Source organism: Tamandua tetradactyla, chromosome 5 (assembly GCF_023851605.1).
Source record: "Tamandua tetradactyla isolate mTamTet1 chromosome 5, mTamTet1.pri, whole genome shotgun sequence".
Taxonomy (NCBI): domain Eukaryota; kingdom Metazoa; phylum Chordata; class Mammalia; order Pilosa; family Myrmecophagidae; genus Tamandua; species Tamandua tetradactyla.
In genome coordinates, this window is record NC_135331.1 from 66,336,188 (window position 1) to 66,360,653 (window position 24,466).

Genomic DNA, 24,466 nt, shown 5'->3' on the forward strand with positions numbered 1-24,466 from the left:
AAAAATGTAAAATCATACTTACCCAGAGATTACAACCACCAATATCCATTTATTTACATATCTATTTATATTTGCCCCTAAAGCAATGAGAATATATGATCTCCATTTTCTGATGATGCTAACCCTGAGAAAGAGATAGGGCAAACATTCTGATTTTTTGAAGATGAGGATACAGACGCTCAGAGGGATCATGTGATTTGTTCCAATAAACTTGAAACAGAAAGTGAAACAACGAATGATCCTATCTAAGCTCTTATTCAGTTATTAAATCATAGCAGGCCCTGGGAGCAATGGCAAATCCTGTTCTGGCTTCCTGTTCTATGCTACCGTCACCGCTGCCTAGGGAGGCTGTGCCAGGGACACAGCAAGCATCTCTGCAAGTACTCCAGACACCCAGGAGAGCCCTGCCAAAGGAAATTGGCTGGGGCAGGGGTAGCTTCCTGGCATTCCTTTATATTCAAAATGTAAAGCTTCTGCATCCAATAATAATAATAGCTTTTCCTCATTTAGGTCCTACCACATGGCCAGCACAATGGTAAACACAAACACTAATCCTCACCGCTACCCTGGAAGGCTAGAAGGGCTGACACCCCCCCACCCCCACCCCCGTTATATGGACTGACAAACTACGGCTCTGAGAGAGTAACACTCTTGTTCAAAACCTAAGTACTTCTGCTAATAAGTATTTCTGGCCCTAACTCCTGGCCTTCATTTTTTCCTTTTCTGTTTGTTTCAAGTGTAACTTAAAACTAGAATGGAATTGTTAGACCTTCAGAAAGAAAAAACAAAAACAAATTCTATTGTAACTGCTCAATATTTGAGGTGAATTTCTGAGAGAAAAGACTGTTTGGTCTGAAGCTTGATAAAAATGCAGGACGACCTAAACTTCTCCCAGGCAGCAGTCTTCACCGTGCCAGTATCCCAGTGACATTCAGCAATTACACTCGAGAGTAGACATGACGGTTATGAAAATAATAGAATATTCTGTAGTAGTAGGAAACAGCCTCTGCCCTGGCTCACCCCCTGCCTCTAAAGACCCATCAGGGGTCCCACCAGGCAGCAAGGAAAGCACTATCAGGTGGTGGAACAAGGGCTGCCACAGCCCTCTTCTGGAATGGCAGCAGTCCAGGGGGCCGGACCATATCTATGCCACACCAGGTTTTAAATATTTTGATTTTTAAATCAAACAGGACTTTGGGGTCCTGTTCTAATAGAAACAGGCAGCAATGGGCAGTCCTGGCCACCAGAACCAGCAGTCAGGGTGGGAAGAAAATGCACTCTGCCACTAGGCTCCAGAAGACAAACAGGCAAAGAGCTGAGGGGACAACTGCGGTATTCCAGGCACTGGGCATGGGCCTCAGCTTTTGTGATCCCTCCATTAACTTTGGGAAGATTAAAGTAGAGCATATTTTCTCTCATAGTATTTCATGGGAAAAATGTGCATATGCTATATTTTTAACAACTGCGTGCACATACAGCTGTTTTGGTAAACAAAATTACCCAACTGATGCACCAGTAAATTTACCTTGCTTAGCAGAAATCTCTCAATATCAGAGTGGCTAGGCACCCTACACCAATTCCCCTATTTTGCAAGGAAGGAAACTAATAGCCAGGTAGAACTGAGTTACTTAAAGTCACTGAATCCCATCCTACTTTTTTCCCACTATACCATGAACCCATAGACCTTAATTTTGAAGTAATCACTAGACTTTTAAGATTAATTAAAAAATGAAATCAGATTATTGTAATTAGAGAAATCTTACATCATTATAAGTATTTTAAATTAAGAAGGTAGGTTTCAAAGAGATGTATATTTCTTCATGCAATACCTGATATAGAATGTATATTATGTTCAGGTTTATTAGTCCATGAAAACTAGAAGACCAATTTAGAATCTGCATAAATATAAAATATGAGTACCTGATAAACACTGACCATTTTAGAACTTGCTTCTTTTCCATAACATAATTATGTAAATGGCAGCATTCCTCAGCCTTCGGATATAAAATTAATACTACCTGGAACATTTTTGAAACCTTCAGTACTAAAACATATATTTTCTCAGTTTAAAGTAGCCATAAGATTTCAATAAAGTGAGAATTTTTGAGCAACGATAGAACCTCTAACTCAGAAGATGGTGTTTCAGCTCTCATGTGCTGTTGTTCAGAAACTCCAGAAAGTACTTAAGAAAGTAAAGAAAGAGAGGGGAAAAAAGGGAATCATATCTCAAGATGATACACTTTTTAATTACTTCATAACTGTCTACAAGACAGTTGCACAAAAATTCACCAATTGTATCAGGAGAGCAGCATTTTTAGTTTGAATATATTGCAGTAAAACAAATTAAACTTCTCAAGAATTTTCATGGAACTCTTGCTTACTATCTACAAATATCAGAACACATAACCTTTAAACAAAATGTATATATATATTTAAAAATATATTCAAGATGTTTTCACATTTGCTCTTTCAATACAATTTTCTACATGTTGATGGATCTGTAAGCCAGTTTAAAAAACAATTGACCAAATGTTTAAGAAACAGAGATGCAGATGCAAGGGTAGCTCAGTGGCAGAATTCTCGACTGTCATGTGGGAGACCTGGGTTCGATTCCTGGTCCTTGCACATCTCCAAAAAACAAACAAACAAAAAAATCAACAAACGGTGTTACAATAATGGGATACTCACATGGAAAAATAATGAAATGTGACCCCACCATACAGCATACAAAGAAAAAAAAAAGAAACATAGAGATGAACCAATTAGATAATAATGCTTTGTATTTGCCTTGCAATCAGAAAATAAATATATTTCACTAAATCAACACAGCTTCATTCAGCAAATAGCTCTGTGCAAAGTGGTGAATTCTTGTGCAATTACAGAACTTTACTGGAATGTCCAGTGGTCTCTAGATAAATTCCTTCACCCTCTATGGTAACAACTTGTCAGGTAGACTCATTTCCTGTTTTTATCTAAGCACTAAAGAAACACCACCTTCAAGAGTTTGGGACGAGTCACAGTATGCTCTGTTTCTTATTATCAGTAACCTTTAAACATAAAAGATAACTCCAATATTCATTTACTTAACTGAATTTTGCTAATCCAAACTGCATTATGGCTCAATAAGCAGTTACCAGCCAACAATTTAACACCCAAACCATGCCAAAATTCACATATGAATTACTTTTTTCTTTTAAAAGCTTGGGTTTTAATTCTAGAATTTCCTGTGTTGTTCCATATCAGCGTCATAGGAAATCCTAGTGGTCTCAAGATTTCTTTCATTTCATTGCACCTGCTTTTCAGGATCAACAAGTTAGTTTACAAACTCAAAGTTTCAAATTCAAAATACTTACTTGAGGATGAAACAAGAATCCAGGAGAAGGTCTCAAGTATTTCTCTTTTAAAGCTTCAAGTGGATCAGTTAGCTTTCTTTTCTCTACTCTGGAAGGTTAAAAATAGATTTGCTGGAGATGAATAAGTCTCATGTATCAATCACTACATAATCACTGACATTTAAAACAGCTAATGATAAAGCAAATGGCAGGTTTCTGGGAAACACACTAATAAAAATATAAATAAGTCTGTTCATTTCTTAAAGGATACACATGAAACTCCTGGATGTTTAAAGAGAGAAGGGCATATTTATGATGGAAAAATCCTCTTGAATTGCTAGTAATAAAAAGGAGAAAATATGACAAATAAGGGGATCATTAAATTGGAAACTTTTGCACACAAATTATTTACTCTTCTCATTCAAATGTAAGCAAGAATGCTTGGTGTCTGGAACTCATGAGGACGGGGCTCATTTTGAAAAATCAAGCCATTTTCTACCAAGGAGGTGTTCCTCCAGTATTCATTATATTTCTTCCATATTTTCTCATGATAAAAGAGGAGTTTCCAACCATATGTAAACACTGCTAGCCACAACTGAGGTCTGAGCTCTGCATTTGGATGCCGCTGCTGATAAGCAGGGAAATCCACAGAGAGGTGGTAAGCAGTGGATGGGAACCTTTTTTGAAGTAGGGAGAGATGCATAAAACTTATCTGCATGTCCTTTCTATTGCTTTCGAAATGTCTGTCATTTCTATTTTCGGTTAAGTGCATAGGAAAATGACACCATGAGGTGAATTAAAGGAGTTTCTTTCACCAGATATTTGAAAACTATTAAATAAGGGCATTTAAAAACTAGAATCAAAATGAATATAAACAGCTACTATTTCTTGAAATTTTATATGCACTGTGTTTTGCATGCAGTATTTCACTTACTAAAGTAGAAGATGTTATATCCTTTTTTTTTTCTCACATAGGCAGGCACAGGAATTGAACCCGGGTCTCAGGCATGGCATGGCAGGTGAGAACTCTGCCACTAAGCCACTGTCACACCACTCTATAACCATTTTATGGGCGAAAAAATAAAAAATCTAGGATGTGGGAAAGCTGAGATTTCAACTGAAGTCTGACTTCAAAACTTGCATTTGGCCTTTCAAGAAACTGGTAAAATGACAGGCCCAGGACCTTAAATAAGACTGAAACACTGAAGGGAAGATGCAGACCAGAAAACGTGAGCAAAAATGTGGGAGGTGACATGTGACAGGTATGTGTAAGAAATGGAAGCCCTTTCCCATTGGGAAGGTTTCAGAAAGAAAGTTTGAAAAGTTATCTTCACAAAGGACTGAGATATATCACTGAGATGGAAATACAGCCCTACTGAAAATGTGTCTGTACACAAAATATGGAAGATCAGTTTTTCCTTCTTTCTCCTTCTCTAGTAATGGAACTGTCACAGCAATTAAGACATCACAGGTGAAAAAAATATGCCCAAATACAGCTGTGAAGTACTTCTGTATTGTCCTTTTTAAATTCTTCTTGTCATAAATGGGGAGGCTTTACATTGTTAATGTATTGTAGATAGGTAGTAGAAGATTTTAACTAAAAAAATTTGCAGCTCCAGTATTTGTTAAGTAATAGGAACTCAATAAATACTGCTGATTAAAAAAAATAACACAAAATCATCTCTTCATAAAAGAGGATCAGTCAAAATATGCAAATACTCCCATCTTAAATATGTCCAATAAAAAAATCATTCACATATTCCATTAGTTCTTAATAACATTAAAAGACTCAAATGAGAAAATAAAAGTGACAATGCTTGGTAATCCTTAAACTATGTAAAAAACACAATTGTTGTTATTTATACTCCTTAAAGGAAACTATTATTTAAGAACTCGATCATTCTTAATGGCCAAGTGAATGTTACAGAATACTACCTAAGGGTTTTTTTTAGTACAACATGTAAATTTTGCCCAAAGAGATTTTAGATGCATCAAAGGAAAACGGATAATGAACGTTAGATTCCCTCTTTAAGTGGAGTCATGATTTTTAAGCTGACCTCTCATATTATAGTCAAAACATTTTTTGTGGTTAATATTTCATTTACTTGGGGCCATTAAGAGATTTGTTTAGAAACAGAGTATGACTAGTACTTGTTAGGGATGTGTGGTCGGTTAACAGAGTAGACTTGCTATTATATGCCCCTTCCTATTTCAAATAACCTGACCCATTTAAATACCCACACCAATTTGCATTAATCCTTTGGGAGTCTCATTCTTCTGCCACTTGACAATTCGCTTTAAATATGACTTTGCCATATTTTCCACTCCAAAAAAACAAAAAGTGGTTAAAAATAAATTTATTGTCAAGGGAAAAAAAAAATGCGGACATTTTTTAAGCCCCCAACCTCAGAGACATCTAAAAATAAGCCCAAATCTAACTAACCAACCTTCTGAATAAAAAAATGGGTTTACTAGATCAAACAAATTGCCTGTTTTAAAATAATGATGCCGTTCTTCATTAAAAAACATAACTTTAGAGCATAAAACCTGCCCTGTGTCCGTATGTTCACACTGTCTCTGGCCTACACTTACCTGTAAATAGGGTCCATAAAGAAAGGAGTGGGTCTAGCATGCTGCAAGGAGCCGTCTGTTGCTGGTCTTGGCTCCACGTTGCCTCCTTTCTTTTCCCCAAACACGTGGTTTTTGCGAGGTTCGGCCAGCTTCGTCCCACTGGCTCTACTCCTACTGCCCATGCTTAGGTCCAGGGGCTGGTCTTGGCTTGTGGTGGGTGTCAGTGGAGGCTTGGAGGGCACTGCAGTCAAGGACTTCTCGTCCTTTCGCTTAGTGGTGAGGTCAAAGGGAGACTCAGAGCTTCCCTTCTGCAGTTTCTTTACTTCACTTGGTGACTGGGGTTCCATTTTCAAAGGTAACGATCGCAAGTCTCTATCAGGAAATGGGTACATTGATTGAGAGAATGCTGGAAAAAATGGGAGGGGAAACATGGAAGGGTAAGGTAAAGCTCCAACTTTTTTGTCTTGCAGCCCCACCAGTCCTGTTGAACCAAAGTATTTTTCAGCAATAGAAGCAATAGCCTTTATAGAATCATTCACAGCTCCTGACACCGCAGTTTGCTCCTCTAAAGATGGTGAAAAAATGGAATGATTGCTGTATTCTTTCTTATTATTTATTGAAGCCAGATTCTGAAGAGGGGTTACTTTGTCTTTGAACATTTTACCATTTTCTTTAAATTTCTCTTTATCACTTTCAATGTCACTTTCCAGATCAGAGCCCGAGGTTGTTTCCAGGTCACTGCCACTTGGCGTACTGACATCATCAAGGTCACTACTCTCTGACTGGTCACTGATTTTCTCAAGGGGCCTCTCTTCAGAGGACCTCTCTGGCTGCAGCTCCACTGGCTTATTGTCCCCTAGAGGTGGGTGTTTAGATAGTGCCTTCAAAATATCCTGTGTAGCTGGCAGTATCTGAGGATGTGTCATGAGGGGACTTTGACTTTTGTTTGTCTGTTCAGTACTTGATAGTCCTTTAACAGGAGAACTAGCAGGTATCAAAGGAGGCCTGTGGTACAAGCCGGAAGGAAACAGACCAGGGAAGCTAAAAGAAAATCCAGGAGCTGTTGGAAAGGTAAGACCAGCAGGATGCCTATTGGCACCAAAATAGTCAGCAAGGCCCGGGTTGGCATGACTCATATTAACCATGGACGTTTTATCCATAGCTGGGGTTCCAGGAAGTGAAATGCCTTGGCCAAAAAATCCACCTGCCGCAAAATGGTTCTTGCCCTCACAAAACCTCCTGTGTTTATTTAAGGAAGACGTAGTGCTGAACATTTGTCCACAGTCTTTGCACTTGATTTGGGTTCTGCAATCAGCATGCATGCGCTTATGACGACAAAGGTTTGAAAACTGAGTATAGGATTTATGGCAGACCTCACCTGTGTGCAAACAACAAAAAAGAATCTCAGGCTTTATGGCAATTGCTTCTGAATTGAGCAAGTATCACAATTGGTTTACCCAAAATTTCAATTAGAAGCCAGAAAGAGATGATGGAGGCACCAGTCTGGGTGATCCAAACACAGAAAACCCCATTTCACTAGATTCCAAAGCAAGGCATCCAACCTGACAAATGTCGTGTGGCAGCACAAAGATTCCATAGTTATATAGCTATATCTATATCTATCTATCTATAGATATACAAATATGTTGTCATCCCTACTGCATAATATTTGTGTATTTAAATATTTATGGAAAGATCAAATTCCAATATGCAATGATTCCCCACCCAATTACTATGCTAATAAATCTTAACATCTTAAAAGGTATGAAGCATGAAACATAAACAGGAGCCCCTTTAAAAACCATAGACCATTTAAGTCATTCTACGTGGAAAGCACCAGAACAAAACATGGCAGCCTTCGCCCTCAGCCAGAAACTTCACCTTTATTCCTTCTCCCCATGGGGGCAAAAGCCTGTGACAACTTTACTATTATTTAATTTGTATTATATCATATGCTCTCATCATTCACACATCAAAGCCATACAACAATGCACATTGTGTATTCTAAGACATTGTGAACAATCATTTTCATGATTTGAGAAAGACTGACATAATTTACAATGGCTCTATTTTAAGCCTGCAAAGGAAACTAAATTGAATGTAGCCCATCCTGCATTGCTGGTTCCCATGAACTATGATCACGTCCTCTGACTTCCCCTCACACCAGTGACTGCGCTAACCTTCCTGCACTTATGAAACCCCTGTCCCTGGGAAACATGTCCACTTGTTGTCATATCTTCACCGATTATCTCAGGGCTTGACTTCTATGTGCTACAGCCAAGTATGGTAAGCAGAGGAGAGTACTTTGAATGCTCTGTTCCAGAAAGGACACAGCAGTGGGTGAGGCTGTGAACTATTTCTCTTCACCAAGAAATCTGCTAATAAACTATATTTTCCTTCTCATACATGTGTGAACATATCTAAGGATATTTTAAGAACAAACCCCATAACCCTTATGAACTTCTTTCCTAGCTAAGATTCGCATTCAGTTCACAGCCCAGGAGGATTATAGTATCAGTTTCCTAAACCTCACATTCTATTTTACTATGGTGAGGATGAATCCATCTAAAGTGTGAGCTTACTTTGATGTTCTGTACCTGTTTAATGCATGAGCTGCCTTGTTGATAACTGTTGAAACAAATTTATTTTAAGAGATTAAATTGAAGACAAAATGCAACACTTATTGCTTTCATGGGATGGAGAATGATTGTTCCTAAGTCAAGACAATTAAAACAAAACACACACACACACACACACACACACACACACACAAACATGCAAAGGAGATTTTATAAATCTTCGGTCAAGCAAAATTTATCCAGAACTTGGATTATTCCACACACCTCCAAAAAGAGAGTACCACAGAACTGCATACCTATTCCTTTTACTGGTAGAGGTTAACGTGTGTTTCTACATATATCAACGTGCTTGGTAATATTAAAGGAGTGTTCAATTGTGGAGTTGTAACAAGCATGACATTGTAGGGGCTGCAACAAGCATTTTAATGGGCAGGGAAAATGTGGTGATTCCTGATTATTCTACTGGAATATACTGATCAGACTCTGCTTCAAAAGTACACACTATTTAACTATACACAGTGAATGTTCAAACTATTTAAATACTTTGATGCACTAATTAAAATTACAGATGGAAAGAGTAGAAATATCAGACTCTCACTAATTATACTAAACAAATTCAAGTATGAGGGATAATGAGAAATAGAAAATAAAATGTTGTTGGAATTATATAAATACACTCAGTAAGAAAGCAACACCACTCTGAGCCTGAAAAGGAATTGAGAAAAACAGTTTGATGGGTAGTCAACTAAGCCATAAGTTTTTGAAAGACTTGCCATTTTTCTTTCAAAGAAATGCCACTTTCTGCACTTCTTTCCAATGAAAAGCATTCTTAAAGTTTTACATCTGGATGGATGTAAGAAGGTCAATAGCTTCTCCATATTGGAATAACAGGAGGTGCGTCTGCCCTTCCTGATTGTCCACTATTGTTAAAAGGGTGAGCGGCATCTGTGTCTAGTCTCAAGAGCACAGAATTTGGGATGTTTCTTTCGGCAGAGGCTTTGCTTTCATCACTTGAAGGTCTGGCCTACCACAAACCACAAGGCCTCCAGGTAAACTGGTTCAATGGATGTTGAAGTCTATACTCTACTGTAATTTTCTCAGTAATAAGGAATTAGCCAGCAGTTAAAGTTGCATTTTTCGACTTATTAAATAAATTAAGAGGCATTTTGAATATATTTAGCCTATTAGAGCATGTGGTTTCTATTTGGGAAGGCTGGAGATTGCTGTAAAGGCAGTGAGTAATTACCTTAGCGCTGGTAACTTTGGGTTCAAGCTTGGCGGGACACTGAAATAAGAGACAGTCGCCATAAACACACCCATGGGGGTAAAGTCGTGGTGTGTGGCCCTCTGGTGAGCAACAGATATCAACTGTAGGTGAACCTCCTCCACTCCAAACTCCCCACACCAATCCTGATCCTTAAACTCTTTTCTTCTGAAATTACATGGCTATTATTCATAATTACTCCACAGCTCCCTGTCAGATTTTATATTTGAAGAATGGCATCTGCTATATAAATTTACCAATAATTACTGAAAATACATTCATGGGAAATAGTTTATTCAGTCTGATTGGGAAGGATAAGCTATAGTTCTTTAAAGTGGAACACTTGATTATAACACAATTAAAATTCCAGATCCCAGGGTTTTAGACGACAGGAATCTATATTTTCTGACTGTTATTTTAAATAATAGAGAAAGCATTTATGCACACTCATGATTCAGTAGGGTCTATTCCATTGTTTTTCTCACCAACACATAAAAAAATATCAAAATTTACTTCTGAGAAATCTGAAATAAATACTCTACTTCATACCATATAATTACAGTACTTACAACTACAGTTTTATGGTATTATAATCTAGAGCCAGGAATGCCTTCTCAAGACAAGAAATTTAGAATTTCTATTGTATACTTTATTTCCCAAGACTCCAGAGCACCCTTTTATCTACTGGTCCTCAGCATTCTACCCAGGAAACAGAACAACATATGAGTGAAATAAGACTCTAGTAAAAGCAAAAAAGGGAAAGAAAAGCTCTCTTGGTGCTTGGAAGCACAAGAGAGAGCTGTGTCAAGGCAAAGAGAAGGAGGATTAATCTCCACCATCTCCATATTGGCACTGAAAATCAGTTTTTCTCCATCAGGTTCTGTATTAGTGTCTCATACACATCCTACAAATACTCAGGTATTTGTCAGAAAAATTGTTTTGCAAGGGTTCCAAACAGAAGTTTTGCCAACTACTGAGTTTGCATCAACCGTTTCTATGCATATCTGGATCCAAATTCAGTCCTGAAGTTAGTGACACAGCTCAATGGGTCACTGTGTTTATGTGCAAAGCTAAGCAAGCCATGGATTAAAAGAAGCCCAGAGTTTCTTGTAGCCTTGATGGACTGAGAACTGATTTTCTTTATGAAATATTGTAGCACAATATCCAGTACAGGAATGGTGGCTGGAAGAAGAAGCAAACAAGGGGCTGAAGTTTACTTTATTTGAAGTATGTTACTTAACTGCTCTGTACAGGGACACCGTAAGGACATGGTCAGATCAGATGTCCTCTGAAGACATACAGCCTGTAAATTTGCTGTAGTGCAGTGAGTAAGAACAGCAGCATGTCCAGAATTAAAATGAAAATGTTCTGCTTTTCAAGTTACAGAGAACTACCAATCCAAAGCCTGTGATCAATAACAACATGTGGATTAAAGGGTATTTTATTCCTCTCTGCCTACTCACACACTCACTCACACACACACACACACACAGCCATAAGCCTATTTGCCAGGTGGGGTTCTTCAGCTCTTTCTTATCCAGAGCAGGTTTTTATCACTTCATCTTGTTTAGTGATATCTGCTATTTGCCTTTTTACAAAGCCATGAACATTTACAGTGTGAGACAAATCTGGTTGTCTCTATTAAATCCTACAACCTGGGAGGCTTCCCTTTCATTATTTAATGACTTCTCTTTTCTCTACCTGTCACTGATTTCATCTAAAAGAAAACACCCCAGGAATCAGAGACAAACACCATGGATCTGGTTATAAAAGATTTCCTTCTAACAGAAAATAGCCCTACTGGATTGGACCGTAAAGAACTAATGCAGCGGCCTCCTTAATGGCCACTCCCCTGATCGCAGTGCTTATTTGAGGAGAGACAGATGCAGGAGGGATGGCTGGAGTATTAAAAAAAAACAAAAAAAAAACTTACAGATAAAGGGCTTCACACTGCTGTGGATGTGCTTGTGTTGTTTGAGGCCTGACGAAGTGGCAAACGTTTTGCCGCACTCAGGGCAGGCGTGGGCCCTGGCACCGACATGCTGAGAGCGAATGTGCCGCTGAAGGTTGCTAGGGTCCGTGAAAACCTGCTAGGAAATGAGTACTGATTAATCAAGAAACTTCGCTCAAGAACAAAATAAAGAAGCCCAGGAATGACTCAATCAGGAATTCAGTTTGCTCATTTTGTTTTTGTTTGTTTACGTGTTTTTCCCATAGACCAAAAGTGCCTGCTCCTCCAGGGGAGCAGCTGTAGATTATTCAGTGCTACATACCTAGCCCTGTGCGTTCCTTAGGCTCAGTGGAACAAAATAAAGGGCGTTATTTGGTCATGTTAAAGGCCTTTTTGATCCCACTTAGAGTGATGGGAATTGAAAAAGAAAATGCAGGCCTTGGCAGTATGAAACCCAGTGTACTGATTCTCCCCATTATGGAAAGGTACGTTATGTACAAAACCTGAGGGCTTTTGGTGAAAGTATTCCAAATCTATTTTAAAGAATTTTCCTAGGAGTTAAATTCTAACACTCTGTTTCAGTAAAAAAAAAACAGTAAGCTAAAGCCATTCTTTCAGTTAAAGAAATGGACATTCTACCAAAAAAAAAAAAAAATGAAAAACCACCCAGACATCTGGGGACAAAAATGTCTCTAAAGATAATTTCAAATGTCACAATTCCTATTGGAATGAGAAAAAAGAATTCAAATGCTATAAAATGTTTTGGAGTAGAAAGCCATTTCAGTGACACCCGTACAACCTTTTTCTTAATTGAGACGCATGAAAATAAAAAGAGGTGAATTACAGCTTGCGTCTTTCACAGTTCTGGCCTAAGTGGATTGCTTTCATTTCCCCCTTAGGTTGTTCAGTACCAGCCACTAAGGCAAAGGCTCTGCATTTTCTAATTCGAACCAAGGCATGACTTATGGAGGGGACGCGGGTGGAAAAATCTGCAAACTTAGGAGTCTCCCATTCTTTCTGAATAGGCACTCAGAGACCTCTGTGGCTTCCTAACAAACTGCTATTTAAAGAAATCAGTAATGTGCATTGGATAAAATTCCCTTTCTCCATAAAGCTATAAAACAACCCCACACTGGCAAGTCAGTAGTGGAACCAGGAATTTACCAAGGATGTCTGACACCTAGTTCTGAAACTCACCATTAAGCCTCACTTCCTCCCTTACAAAAATAAAAGGATACCCACTAAGTGTTCTCATACACCGCACTAATGCCTTTTAGCATACAACACTCAGTCTACTTTTCCCAAGATATTTATAGTTTCCCCTCTCAAGGCTTGTTTTTATATATCGTAGCAAATGATGGATTAAGAGAGAGCAGGATGACAGTGAGAGACCAAATAGCCTACAAATTCACTGTACCTTGGCACAGTTTTCACATTCATAGTGCTTTCCACTGTCATGTGACATCTGGTGGCGAATTAAATTGGACTTCCAGTTAAACGCCTTGGGACACTGATCACACTTGTATTCCCTCTCTTCAGTATGTGACAACATGTGTTTCTCCAGGCTGTTAAGAGAACAATTGACTTAAAAAGTCGCAGTGACAAAGAACACATTCATAAACAGAAAGTCATTTTATTACTAATCCAACTGGCAACCAGAGAAATAAGAAAGGAGCTGAGATGAGAAGGAGGGAAGAGAAGAAACAGGCTTGCGACAGACAACAGCACACTTTATGTTTCCAAGACAGTCTCGCACTAACACAGAGAAGTGCCCATGTTGTTAGAAATTAAGTCTGATACAGCTAATAGGGATTATCTGCCAAACTAGGGGCCTGGTAAACAATGAGCTACTTGTCCAGTTCTGGATTCACCATACAACTCTAACAGCAACACTTATTACTAATACTCATTTGATTCAAATGCAAACACTGAAACAGAAATGTTAAGAAAATGTTTAAGAACAAATAAACAGGCATTCTGTCTGATGTCCGTATCCTCCAGATTAAAAGAGACCTTTTGTCTTTATCCTTGAACCATATGGTAAACTGAGCTGCAAGCTAACTATTCAACAAGCAACTTTCCAGTGTGACCCTGGGATGGATGATGGGCAGATGGAGAGAAAAATACATGGATACATGGATAGAAATATGCTATTATTTATATATATTGAATATATGAACCTATGAATTAGGGAGGTAAAGTATATTCTATTTTAAGTGAATGCACTACCAAAGTTTCTCAATAGAAAAACATGGTAAGAAATTTCTCACAAGCATAGTTTATTTAAGTTTTAGAGCTTAGAATATATTTCCTTCTCAAACATTTCCCTCCCTTTTCCAAAAATTGCAGAAGAAATCTGCATGAATGTAACAAATAGCAAAATATTATAGATAATGGATTACTTATGAAAGTCCTAAGATGTTTACAACACATTAATTAACTGAATACACACACTCAAAACACACTAAGATACTAACCCCCACTAAAATAAGCAGAGCTCCTTAAAGAAATAGCTGGTTTCAAATCTGAAGCAAGAAATACACAAGACAGGCCTTGAACATCTTGTTTTAGCAAAAAGCAAGAAAGCTGTAAATTGTGTCAAAAGAATTAGGGTGCCAACTTGAAGAGGCTCCCACTGGCCAAAGGTGGGGCAATTTCATTGTCAATAAGACAATGTATTTAATAATAATGATATTCAAAAAAACACAAACAGAGCCTCATAGGACATCTTCTGAAAATGCTGGTAAGTCAAATCATCATTCTGAAAACTTACAAATAAAGGGAAAACCTCATGCACATGCCCTGCCTTTCCTCCATGAACTGTTCCTCAGGGTAACCAGATAAACAACCGGGGGAAGTTTTCCCATATAGAATTAATCCAGATAATAAATGATGAAGGAATGACAGAATATAATACAACCATTTTGGAGTCTTGTAAGAACGAATGCCTCAACACAGAAAAGTGTCCGTGTTGTGTGCAACCCAGGATGCGGCTCCTGAAGGAAATAAATGATATCAGCAGTGAGGTATTCTTCCTAAACATTCGACCTAAATCTGATTGGGTCTTAGAAATGTAGCCACTTGAGTACAGAAAATACAGGGAACAGAGAAAGATGTTAAACAACACCAAAGGGCTGTAATGGGCAGAATCTGCACTGGAGGAAATGGCATAGGAAAAGCAACTCAGTCATGTCTATAAATAAATTGTTATAAGAGAGAAAGGGAAAGACAAAGAGTGACAGACAAACTGAGGGACCTATAGATTAAAAGAGACATAAAATGCATGTCTCATAAAATTGCAGTGTGTGGACTCCATTTTGATATTAATTCATACAAAAATATCTGTAAATGTTATAACTGGGGAGATCTGAACATTGATTAAATATTTGATAATAAGGAATTATTATTATTATTTTGAAAGTATGGTATTGAGCTTCTCTTTTAAGAGTCCTTACTTTCTAGAGATACATACTAAACTATTTATGAATAAAATGATATAATGTCTGGGATCTGCTTCAAAATAATCCCAGCAGGGTATAATGATGAAAAGATTGGTCTTATGGGATAATTACTGAAGCTAAGTGGGGTAGGGGAGAGGTATTTTACCATCCTCTCTGGTTTGTGCATCTTTGAAACTTCCAAAAGAAAAAATTATTTAAAAGGAAATTTTAGGGTGGGCAACAATGACTTAGTGGCAGAGTTCTTGCCTGCTGTGCTGGAGACCTGGGTTCGATTCCCAGATCCTGCCCATGCTAAAAAAAAAAGGAAATTTTAACAAGTGTGAAAGTACTCTTTCTTTTCCACGTTTCCTTTCCTTCAAAATGAAGGCTCTAATTTGAGCACTAAGAAAACCTTTGTCATCTCGACTATATCCCCCAATGATTGCGTGGCCTGGGTGTGTGAGAGTGTGTGTAAAAAATGCAGTGCCTGTTCTCACATCTTGATAAACTAGAAAGATTTTTCCCACATTTTTTTCTCGTCCTCAGCTTCCTTCCTACAAGCATATTCATATCAGCACATGAGCTTACTTTTTCCTACGTGGTGACTCAGTAGATTTGGAAATGCTATTTTATTTGGGCACAAGTGGTAATATTTTTGTGAACAAAAGGTGCCAGAAGAGGGCAGGTATGTGGAGTCACAAGAAAAGGTCTACCTTTCCTTACAATATGGAATCCTTGGTTGTTACAGCGGGTGAAATGTTGATAGAAGAGTTAATTAAGAGTGAGATATTGAAAACTGCAGTGAGCACTGAACTGAGTCAGGACCTCACGTACATCAGTGCCCATCTTCAGCAACCAGTGAAAAATCACCATTTTAGGACATACATTCTGATTCACTGTATGTCAAATCCAAAACCCTAAACTTAGTGTCAAAAGACACATTCTGACACGCTGTATGCCAAATCCAAAATGCTAAACTTAGTGTCAAAAGATGGTCTATTCATTGACTCTTATTCCTGGTTCCCTAAGTCCAACACTATGGGTTACTTTTAACTATATTTTATGAGTAGATGGCACCTAGGGAAAAAAAAGATAGCAAAGCAAGTAGAGTTTTCCTTTCTTTCTGTCTTGTAATCTAGCAGAGAATCCATATTATCCTATCGAATGATCAGCTATCAGCTAATCGGTGATAGAAAAGGGGGAAAAAAGGTACCTGGCTCTCATAAAGCAAATATGCATCACTTTATAAACATAGGATTAATCCAGTCAAGCATTAGTGAGACTTTCCCACTTCTTTATCTCAACCTACAGACATTATTCAGTCTTCTGGGTTCTTTCCATCCCTTACATGTCAACCTTTATTTTTTCCTCTTTTTGCCTACTATTCTCAACATTTTACATAAAAGATACAGTGGGTCAAGAAATGACTGTTCATTTGTTTAAGATACAATGTAACCATATTGCATTCAACAAACTAGAAAATATTCAGGGAATGCAGGTCTGCACGGGGATAAAATTATATAATACATAACCAAAAACGTCACTTGCAGGACTGACATCCAGTCCACAGTTTTTATACTATATTTATCTGCCTGGGTTATCAAAAAGTGAGTTTGCAGGGTTCATACAATGCCAGACAACTAGGCTTCCTTATTGTTTTCTGCTGAATGCTTGACTGAATCAACTAAATCCACAGTTGGTTTCAATATTGAGTTAATTTAGCCTTAACCTTACAGCTGATTTGATTAAGAAGCTTTCTCCACTTCAGAAGTGTTGCTATAAACTTTTAACAGGAAATAAGAATTACATTTTAGTGTTTAGCCTGTCAGGTTTTTTGTTTGTTTGTTTGTTTTATAATGCTTCCCATTATTTTTGGTAAAAACAATTTAAAAGATGGAGGATATAAAGTAACAAAAGATACTGCTTTACAGAGTAAAAACTTTTCCTACTCATTGGTATTTAGTAGTTTCAATTTACTCTTTAATTTGGATCCTGTTATGTTTAGGGGACGTGCCATGACATTTGTTTATTCCTAATCAATGCTTTGCCAAGCAATATAAAATTCTCTATGCAAAGTTAGATGAAACGGTAAAGATGAATTTAAAGGCTGCTGGGAAAGTCCTCTTATTCCCCAAATGTTTTCTCTCTCTAACAGCTGAATTGGGCCTGACTGTTCAAAGCTAGAGATGCATTCTTTCTTCTCAATCTGCTCTATGACAGGGTTATGCCTTTTAGTATTTCATACTTACAGAGAATGACTATTACATGAAATCTTTCCTAAAAGAGGCCTAATAGGTACTGTGGGACAATGTTCAGAAGTGCAAAAGGAGATGGAGGAGGGGATAGCACTAAGGAAGGATGGGAAACAAAATGGGAAAGTGACATATGTAGAGGGTCAAAGACAAACTCTGCATAATTTACACTCTTGATTAAGGCTAGTTCACTGTTTCATCAAACCCATTTCAATAAGATGTTATGTTCATTTAAAATTCTGATTACAGGTTCCAAGGATCATTTGTGGATTTGAAAGCGAAGTAATGAATACCATTGTTAAAATTGTCTGTGGACTGAGGCAAAAGCCATTAGCAAGAAACAAACAAAAAAACCCTATTATCTTGTTATATACCTCTCAGATCTTTAAAATACCATTTTATAGCATAATAGCCATAAAATATAAAGCAAAGGGGCTATAGTTCTTGCTTTCTTTAATAGAAATAAAAAATGTTCTTGAATAAATTCAAAAGGTTATAAAGAGTTAACATATCACTGAGATATAAGTTTCATTCTGTTAAAAATAAGTGCAGTGGGCGGGCACGGTGGCTCAGCAGGCAAGAATGCTTGCCTGCCATGCCAGAGGACCGGGTTTGATTCCCGGTGCCTGCCATGTAAAAATAAATAAATAAATAAGTGCAGATATGTATGTCTATTTGTGCATATATTATTATAGTATATATATTTTAAAAGTCTAGGACTCTACAATACAGTGAACCCCCTTGGAAACAATCGCCTATGATTAATAACACAAATATAAAAGTGTTCTTTCATGAATTGTAACAAAAATAATAAGGTGGTCTATGGGAACTCTGAATCTTTATGCATGATTTTTCTGTAAACCTACAATTTCTCTTAAGGAAAAAAAAGATTGATAAATTTAAAAATAAGTATTAAAAGAGTGTTTTTTGCTTTTAGGAAATTCAATATCCATCACCGAACATGCCTCTCTTATTCTTTCATATATGTGCAGTCTGTATAAATAGTTGAAATTAAATTCATGCATTATACCAATGGATCAAAAGATCAACCATTTTTTCATTATATGAGTAGCAGAATCAGTCTTTTTTTTAAAATCATCTAAATATTTCTAGAGATGCCTTTGCAGTTTCTTGGCGCATGATTATTTCAGTTAGCACCATTGCTGTTCTAGCACTCTTGATTTTCTCCAAGTCATAATTGTACTGTAATGTTAACATTTCAATCCTGCTAACACTACTTAATAATATGCCACACTGTTTTCAATCTGGCATCAAAATAGCTAATTCCAAAGCCACAGCAAACATTTTACAGATGAGTATTTCCAGGGTAAAATATTATTTCTGAGCAGGTCACTAGCACTCTTTTCCGGGTCATTGCTGTCCCAAAATTTCCCATCTACCTAGGTATTTAAAATTCAGCAGAACCACATTTTACTGCAGAGTAAATACCAAGTTTTCTGGTAAAGTATGCCATTTCTAACCTTTGCAAATCGGGAAAAACTTGGTCACATTCCTTACACTCCTGGATGGCGTGTATCTCCCGGAGATCATTCTCATTTTCGAGTTTTTGTTGAAAGTCCTCTTCCACCATTGAAAAGGCCGAGTGAGGCGTGCTACACGGGAACTTCTGGTGGTCGGCCAGCTCAGCTTTGGATTCAAAGAGCTGGTCACAGTCCTCACAGCGATACTGCCGTTCTTCTGTGAAGATAATGTGGGTGTCACCAGAATGGGGCAGTCAGGCAGTGTCACCACAAACCATCACAAGCTTACTGAGTTATGATAGAAATAATTGAAATTAGTTGACTGGCATTTATAATCCTTCATTTTAGCATGGATTAGAAATAATATACATAAATGTAAAAAAATGTCTAAGACAATGAGTGGCACAATGACACATCTAATTACTGTGGCTACAGTATAGATCCCTGGTCAGAAATCAAAAAACATATATATATATATATATATATATAGCTAAAGACTTCCAGGTTCATGGGATATTAAATGTATTCATTTCCACTTACTGAACATCAACTATTTTCTCAATACTGTACATGGATTATTGATACCCCTTAAAACCTGATTATGAGGAATTATAGGTCAGATTTTTAGTCCTGATTTTCAGATATGGGGACTGAGGCTCGGCAAAGGTAAGCAACCCATTTAAGGATTCTATGTGCCAGGATTTGCACCTAAATTTGTGCCACATTATCTGGCATGACCCGTGGGACAGGATCTCCATATGAACCACTTTTAAGCGTGGATAAAATAAGTAACCAAAGAAATGCTTTAACATTCATCAGGACTTATTTATGATGGGACACAGGGTCCCATTTTTAGTACCTTCTAAGCTAATTTATATCACTCCTGGGCCAGGGCTTGTTTAATACAAAGCATATCAAGAATTTGCACTTTGAATTAGTAAGATAGATAAATGGCAGTGTGAGGACTAGAGATCAGTATGTAAAGTGCCAGGTAGTGAAGCTATTCTTTTTTTCTATTCTTCCCACTTGAATAGCTTTTTAGTCAGCCCATGAGACATACTATACACACTATACTATACTATACTTGACTATACTATACCATACTTGGATCATACTGATAGAGACTGAGAAGTCTTGGAAACAACTCAAGATGCTGAAAGACACCCAGAGGAAACAACACGGTTTATAATCCCTGTTTATACCCCTATAACAAGGAAGGCATCACATTCAGTTGTTCATCAGCTCAATGTATTTGAGGGAATATTTTAGTTACCTACCAAATGCTAGGCATTTAGCTAAGGAATGAATATATAAGATACTCATAGAAAGAGGAATACACATATGAACATGTATGAGATATATAACAACAGATGCATGCTAAGGGAGCCCAGAGGAACGTGCTTAATCCATCTAATCTGGAAAAGGGAGGTTCAGAACAGGCTTTGCAAAGTTAAGAAGCAGCCAGGCGGTAAAGGGGGATGCTGGAAGACATTTCAGGCAGCAGGAATAGCATGTACCAAAGAGGAAGGCAAGAAAGAACCTGGTAGGCTCATCAAGTGCCATGATTCGCTTACAGGGTGATGAAAGTGAGCAATAAGAGATGCAATTAGAAAGGGTGGCAGATCACTTGGGACTTTTTAGATCCACACAAAGAATGAAACAGAAAGCCACTGAAAGTTGGAAATCAGGGTCATATTCAGACTTGCTTTTTAGAATTTCCCCTGACTACAGTTTAAGAAGTCAAGCACGGAGGCTGAATGGGAGACCACTGCTATAATCTGCATGTACTACTGGCTTAATTTAAAATAAACCAATAGCATTAGAGTAAAATGGAAAAGACATTAGGATATAGATTCAACAGGGTTTGCCAACTTTGGGTGTAGAGAGTTAAGGAAGAGGGAGGTATTCTAAAGTAAAACACACCTTAGCCCCAAAGACAGGATTCTCAATGGCATCAACTAGGTAAGAGAATTGTTTCCTATAGTCTGTAAACTTCTAGTTTATACTAGAAGTATAAAATACAAATCACCATTTAAACATTAAAAGCATTATATATATATATTATATATAGTATATGGTGGATGTGGCTAGGTATATGGTACAATGAAGGCCAAAAGCAATTGATATGGTTCAGGGCCTTGTAAAGGCAGGTGATTTATGAATGGCAACCTAATATAATCACTTTTATTTAGGCTTTTTGGAGTTGTAAACTAATAATTTTATTTCAAAAATAATTTTTAAAAACCTTTTTAGGTCTAACATTCACTAAAGAAAGATGGATTCCACCTCAGAAAGCCCAGATTTCCTTTTCGTCAACCTAAGCATTCCTACCTACCCCCCACCCCCACCCCTAAAGAAAGACAGTAAGAGCCACTTCCCATTGGACCAGACTCCCTATTCAGGTCCAAACTCTACTAGGCTGATTTGAGAATTCTGAGTTCTTAGCCATTTCTTGTCAAAGTTTCTAACATGAAAATAAGTTCCAAAAAGGCAATTTCAAATCCAACTGGTACAAGTTATAAAGAGGCAGAACACAGCTCCGTTAAAGGAAATGAAAAAGGAAAATGTCTTCAAGTAAACAGGGCTAGCCAATAGTGATATTTCCTTCAATGGGGGCACAGAAGTAGAGGCTACTTCAGTAGAAATGGGGGGTGGGAGGGAGGAGTGGAACAGGTTGAGAGGTGATCACTACTTCTTTAGTAATTTAGGAAGGTTAATCCTTCTTGTTTTTCCAAGTGCAAAGCATTCTAAAGTCATCACTAAATTATTTTGAACCAAATCATATTATACTAAGAGAATATAAAGAAGAAAAAATATATTCTTATCTCACTGATTCAAATCAATACAAATAGAGTTTTCTCTTAAGTTGTCCTGAACATGCATCATTACTAATTGTAATTCTTGTTGTTCCTTCCTTCTTTTGATTTATAACAGTTCTCCTGCAAATAATAAATTTCCCTGGCTCTAAAATTCCCTCATCTGTACTTCTCTTCCACTCTCATGGTCATGCTTGGCCAGGAATGTACTCAGGTAGAAACACTTTTTCCAATAATAGAACATTGTGGGAGAAACATCTGCTAGATTTTTAAAAGCCCCAAATCAAGCTCCCTGGAATGATCTTTTTGTAGTGAAAGGATTCTCATAGTCTAAGGCATTGACAAGAGTCTCAACTATGTCATGGTCTCATCTGTAACTTTCTGGGTTGAAAGATTCAGAAAACTCTCTGACCTCCACTTCAGGGAAGCCCTTTGCTTACTTTAGTTTTCCCATAATATTAGCCAGATGTCAAAATAACAAAATAGCCACTCCAAGAGAAGGAATTTGTTAAAACTAGCATCAACTAGTCAGGAAACTAACAAGCACAAAGTGCAATGGACCCTTAAGGGTGCTACTTTGTAGACCCCAAAATAAGGGCGATCACATGAGCGATGCTAACCGTGGATGTCGGGTGCCATTGTTTCATGAGGGTAGTCTTCACTCTTCATGAACAGCAGGAGCTCCTCTCCCGGTGCAATGTCTGCGACTACTCTGTAGAATATCTTCAAAAGACAAACAAAGAGGTGGGGAGGACAGGGTAGAAAGAGACAAGTGAATATTGAGAAAGGGCAAGATATACAGTAAGATATCTTGAAATATCCTCATTCCTCAACAACCAGATCTCTTTTCTATTTTTATTTTTATCCAAAGGACTGTGACTTCACCAGATAAGTCTTGAAACCTAGGGGACCCAGCCTGTCTAGAACATCAGATAGTTCCATCTCCCTACCCCATATTATTGATAGACCCTTCCAACATGAAAAACTTTAGAATGGCCATAGCCCAAACACTTCTAAAGAGAGGGATGGAAAGATCAAAAGTGATGGTGGAGTATACAGAGAAGATAGGATTTAACAAATGAGTATGAATATGAATGTTGAATCATTAAATTGATATCTCTTTTAGTCTCTAGTATCTCAGAGCCACTAGAAGTAAAAACCTAAAATGGTGGAATCATAACCCATGTCAAACTCTGAAATATGTTCTACAACTAATTGTGATGCTGTGCTCTGAAATTTATTGCTTTTTTGTATATATGTTATTTTTCACAAAAAAGAAAGAAAAAAGTCGATTATGGTGATAAAAAAATATTTAAACCTTCTAGCCTCTTTTATTCTGGAACAGCTAGAAGGAAAAATCTGACAGAGTCATATGGTAGGCCATGACAAACTCTGGGATCTGTCCTGTAACTACTTGTTGAAGAGTGCTTTGAAAACTATTGCTTTTTTATTTCTTTGCTTTATATATATGTTATACTAAGCAATAAAAAAAAGTTGAAAAAAAAAAAAAAGGACTGTGACTTCCTATTTTACATACTGGAAAGGAGCCCCATGGAGACAAATGGAAAGCTGTGACTCTCATGCCAATTCTTGTCCAAATTCTACTTGACAAATCTCATTTTTCTTAGTGTAAGTCTTGCTGTGTCACATCTACCATGTGTGATCTTACAAAGAATTTCCCTTCTCTGAACTCCAGCAAGCACTCTAGGGAGCCAAAGATATACTTAGAGAGTTGAATCCTGTCTTGTATGATCCAGGAATAACCTAGGTGGAGCTGGTGGCAGATACCCACCTTGCTTTATAGCCGAGTACTGAGGTGAGGAAGGTTTTAATAAATCCCTTAATGACTGATGGAAAAAGCAATGGGACAAGTATTGGAAGGACCCTGAACTGGAATTTCTAAGAAATATCCATCTTTCTCCCAACCATCTCTACGACCTTGGGCAAGTCATTGTCCAATTTACTTGTCCAGAAAGCAATTTTTTTTTATTTATAAAAATATACAAGCATGAAAATCTTTAAGGTGTTTTGCCATTTTACCATTAAATGTTCTTAGTTTTAAAATTTTTTCTCTAAGATTATTTATTTAAAAAATCATCCATACAGGTAGACCTTACAGCAGAAAGAATGTAGTTGTATTAAGTTGGTGCCAGAGTATCTTTGCAAACTCCCCCAAAGAACTCTGAAAAGGAAACTTCCTTTGCCTTGTAACCTCTTGTGTCTCTCTCTCCAACATCACCAAATGCAAGTCTTTTTGTACAAGTCCCCTTACTAAGGAGATCCACAAACTCATTTTCCACCCTGGCTGAAAAAGCTGAGACTCTAAATATCCGGGCAAGGTAAAGAACACACCAACACCGAAAATGACAACAAAAGCACTAAGGATTCAGTTCTGCTAAGTATCAATCCAAGGGGAGAAGAACCACACAAAACAAACTGGTATACTCTACTAAGAAATAGGAAGAATTTACTTTTGAAAGTTACTGCTGTAACTGTGGGTTCTTGTAAGACCATTCAATACTCCAAACGACAACAGCAAATGACTATTATTAGTGGGCATCCTACTAAAATTTATGTCTTATAAGAGCAACAGAAGTGCATATAACTTTAATCATATTTATCCATTTAGTTTTTGAAAAGCCGAGGTTATTAAACATAAGTATGTGCCTCTTTATTCCAGTAGGTGGCTCTAAAGGCCAATTGTTTATTTTTCTATTAAAAAAAAAAAAAACACATAGAATCCCAAATTGTGGTAAATTAGAAAATAACTCAATGAGGAG

The 24,466-nt window shown here is 37.4% G+C and overlaps 1 protein-coding gene across 13 annotated transcripts in view; it reads right to left on the reverse strand.

Moving 5' to 3' along the window:
• MECOM (MDS1 and EVI1 complex locus) overlaps window positions 1-24,466 on the reverse strand; it is a 573,761-nt gene that overhangs the window by 26,622 nt on the left and 522,673 nt on the right. For 10 of the 13 annotated variants that reach the window (XM_077160970.1, XM_077160977.1, XM_077160974.1 and 7 more), the window contains 6 exons: window positions 22,307-22,409; window positions 18,871-19,087; window positions 13,115-13,262; window positions 11,680-11,836; window positions 5,925-7,281; window positions 3,354-3,441 (listed from right to left, as the gene is read on the reverse strand). In XM_077160970.1, coding sequence (XP_077017085.1) covers window positions 3,354-3,441; window positions 5,925-7,281; window positions 11,680-11,836; window positions 13,115-13,262; window positions 18,871-19,087; window positions 22,307-22,409 — 2,070 coding nt within the window. The remainder of the gene's footprint in view (window positions 1-3,353; window positions 3,442-5,924; window positions 7,282-11,679; window positions 11,837-13,114; window positions 13,263-18,870; window positions 19,088-22,306; window positions 22,410-24,466) is intronic. The other 3 variants (XM_077160971.1, XM_077160972.1, XM_077160981.1) reach the window with 2 other exon arrangements.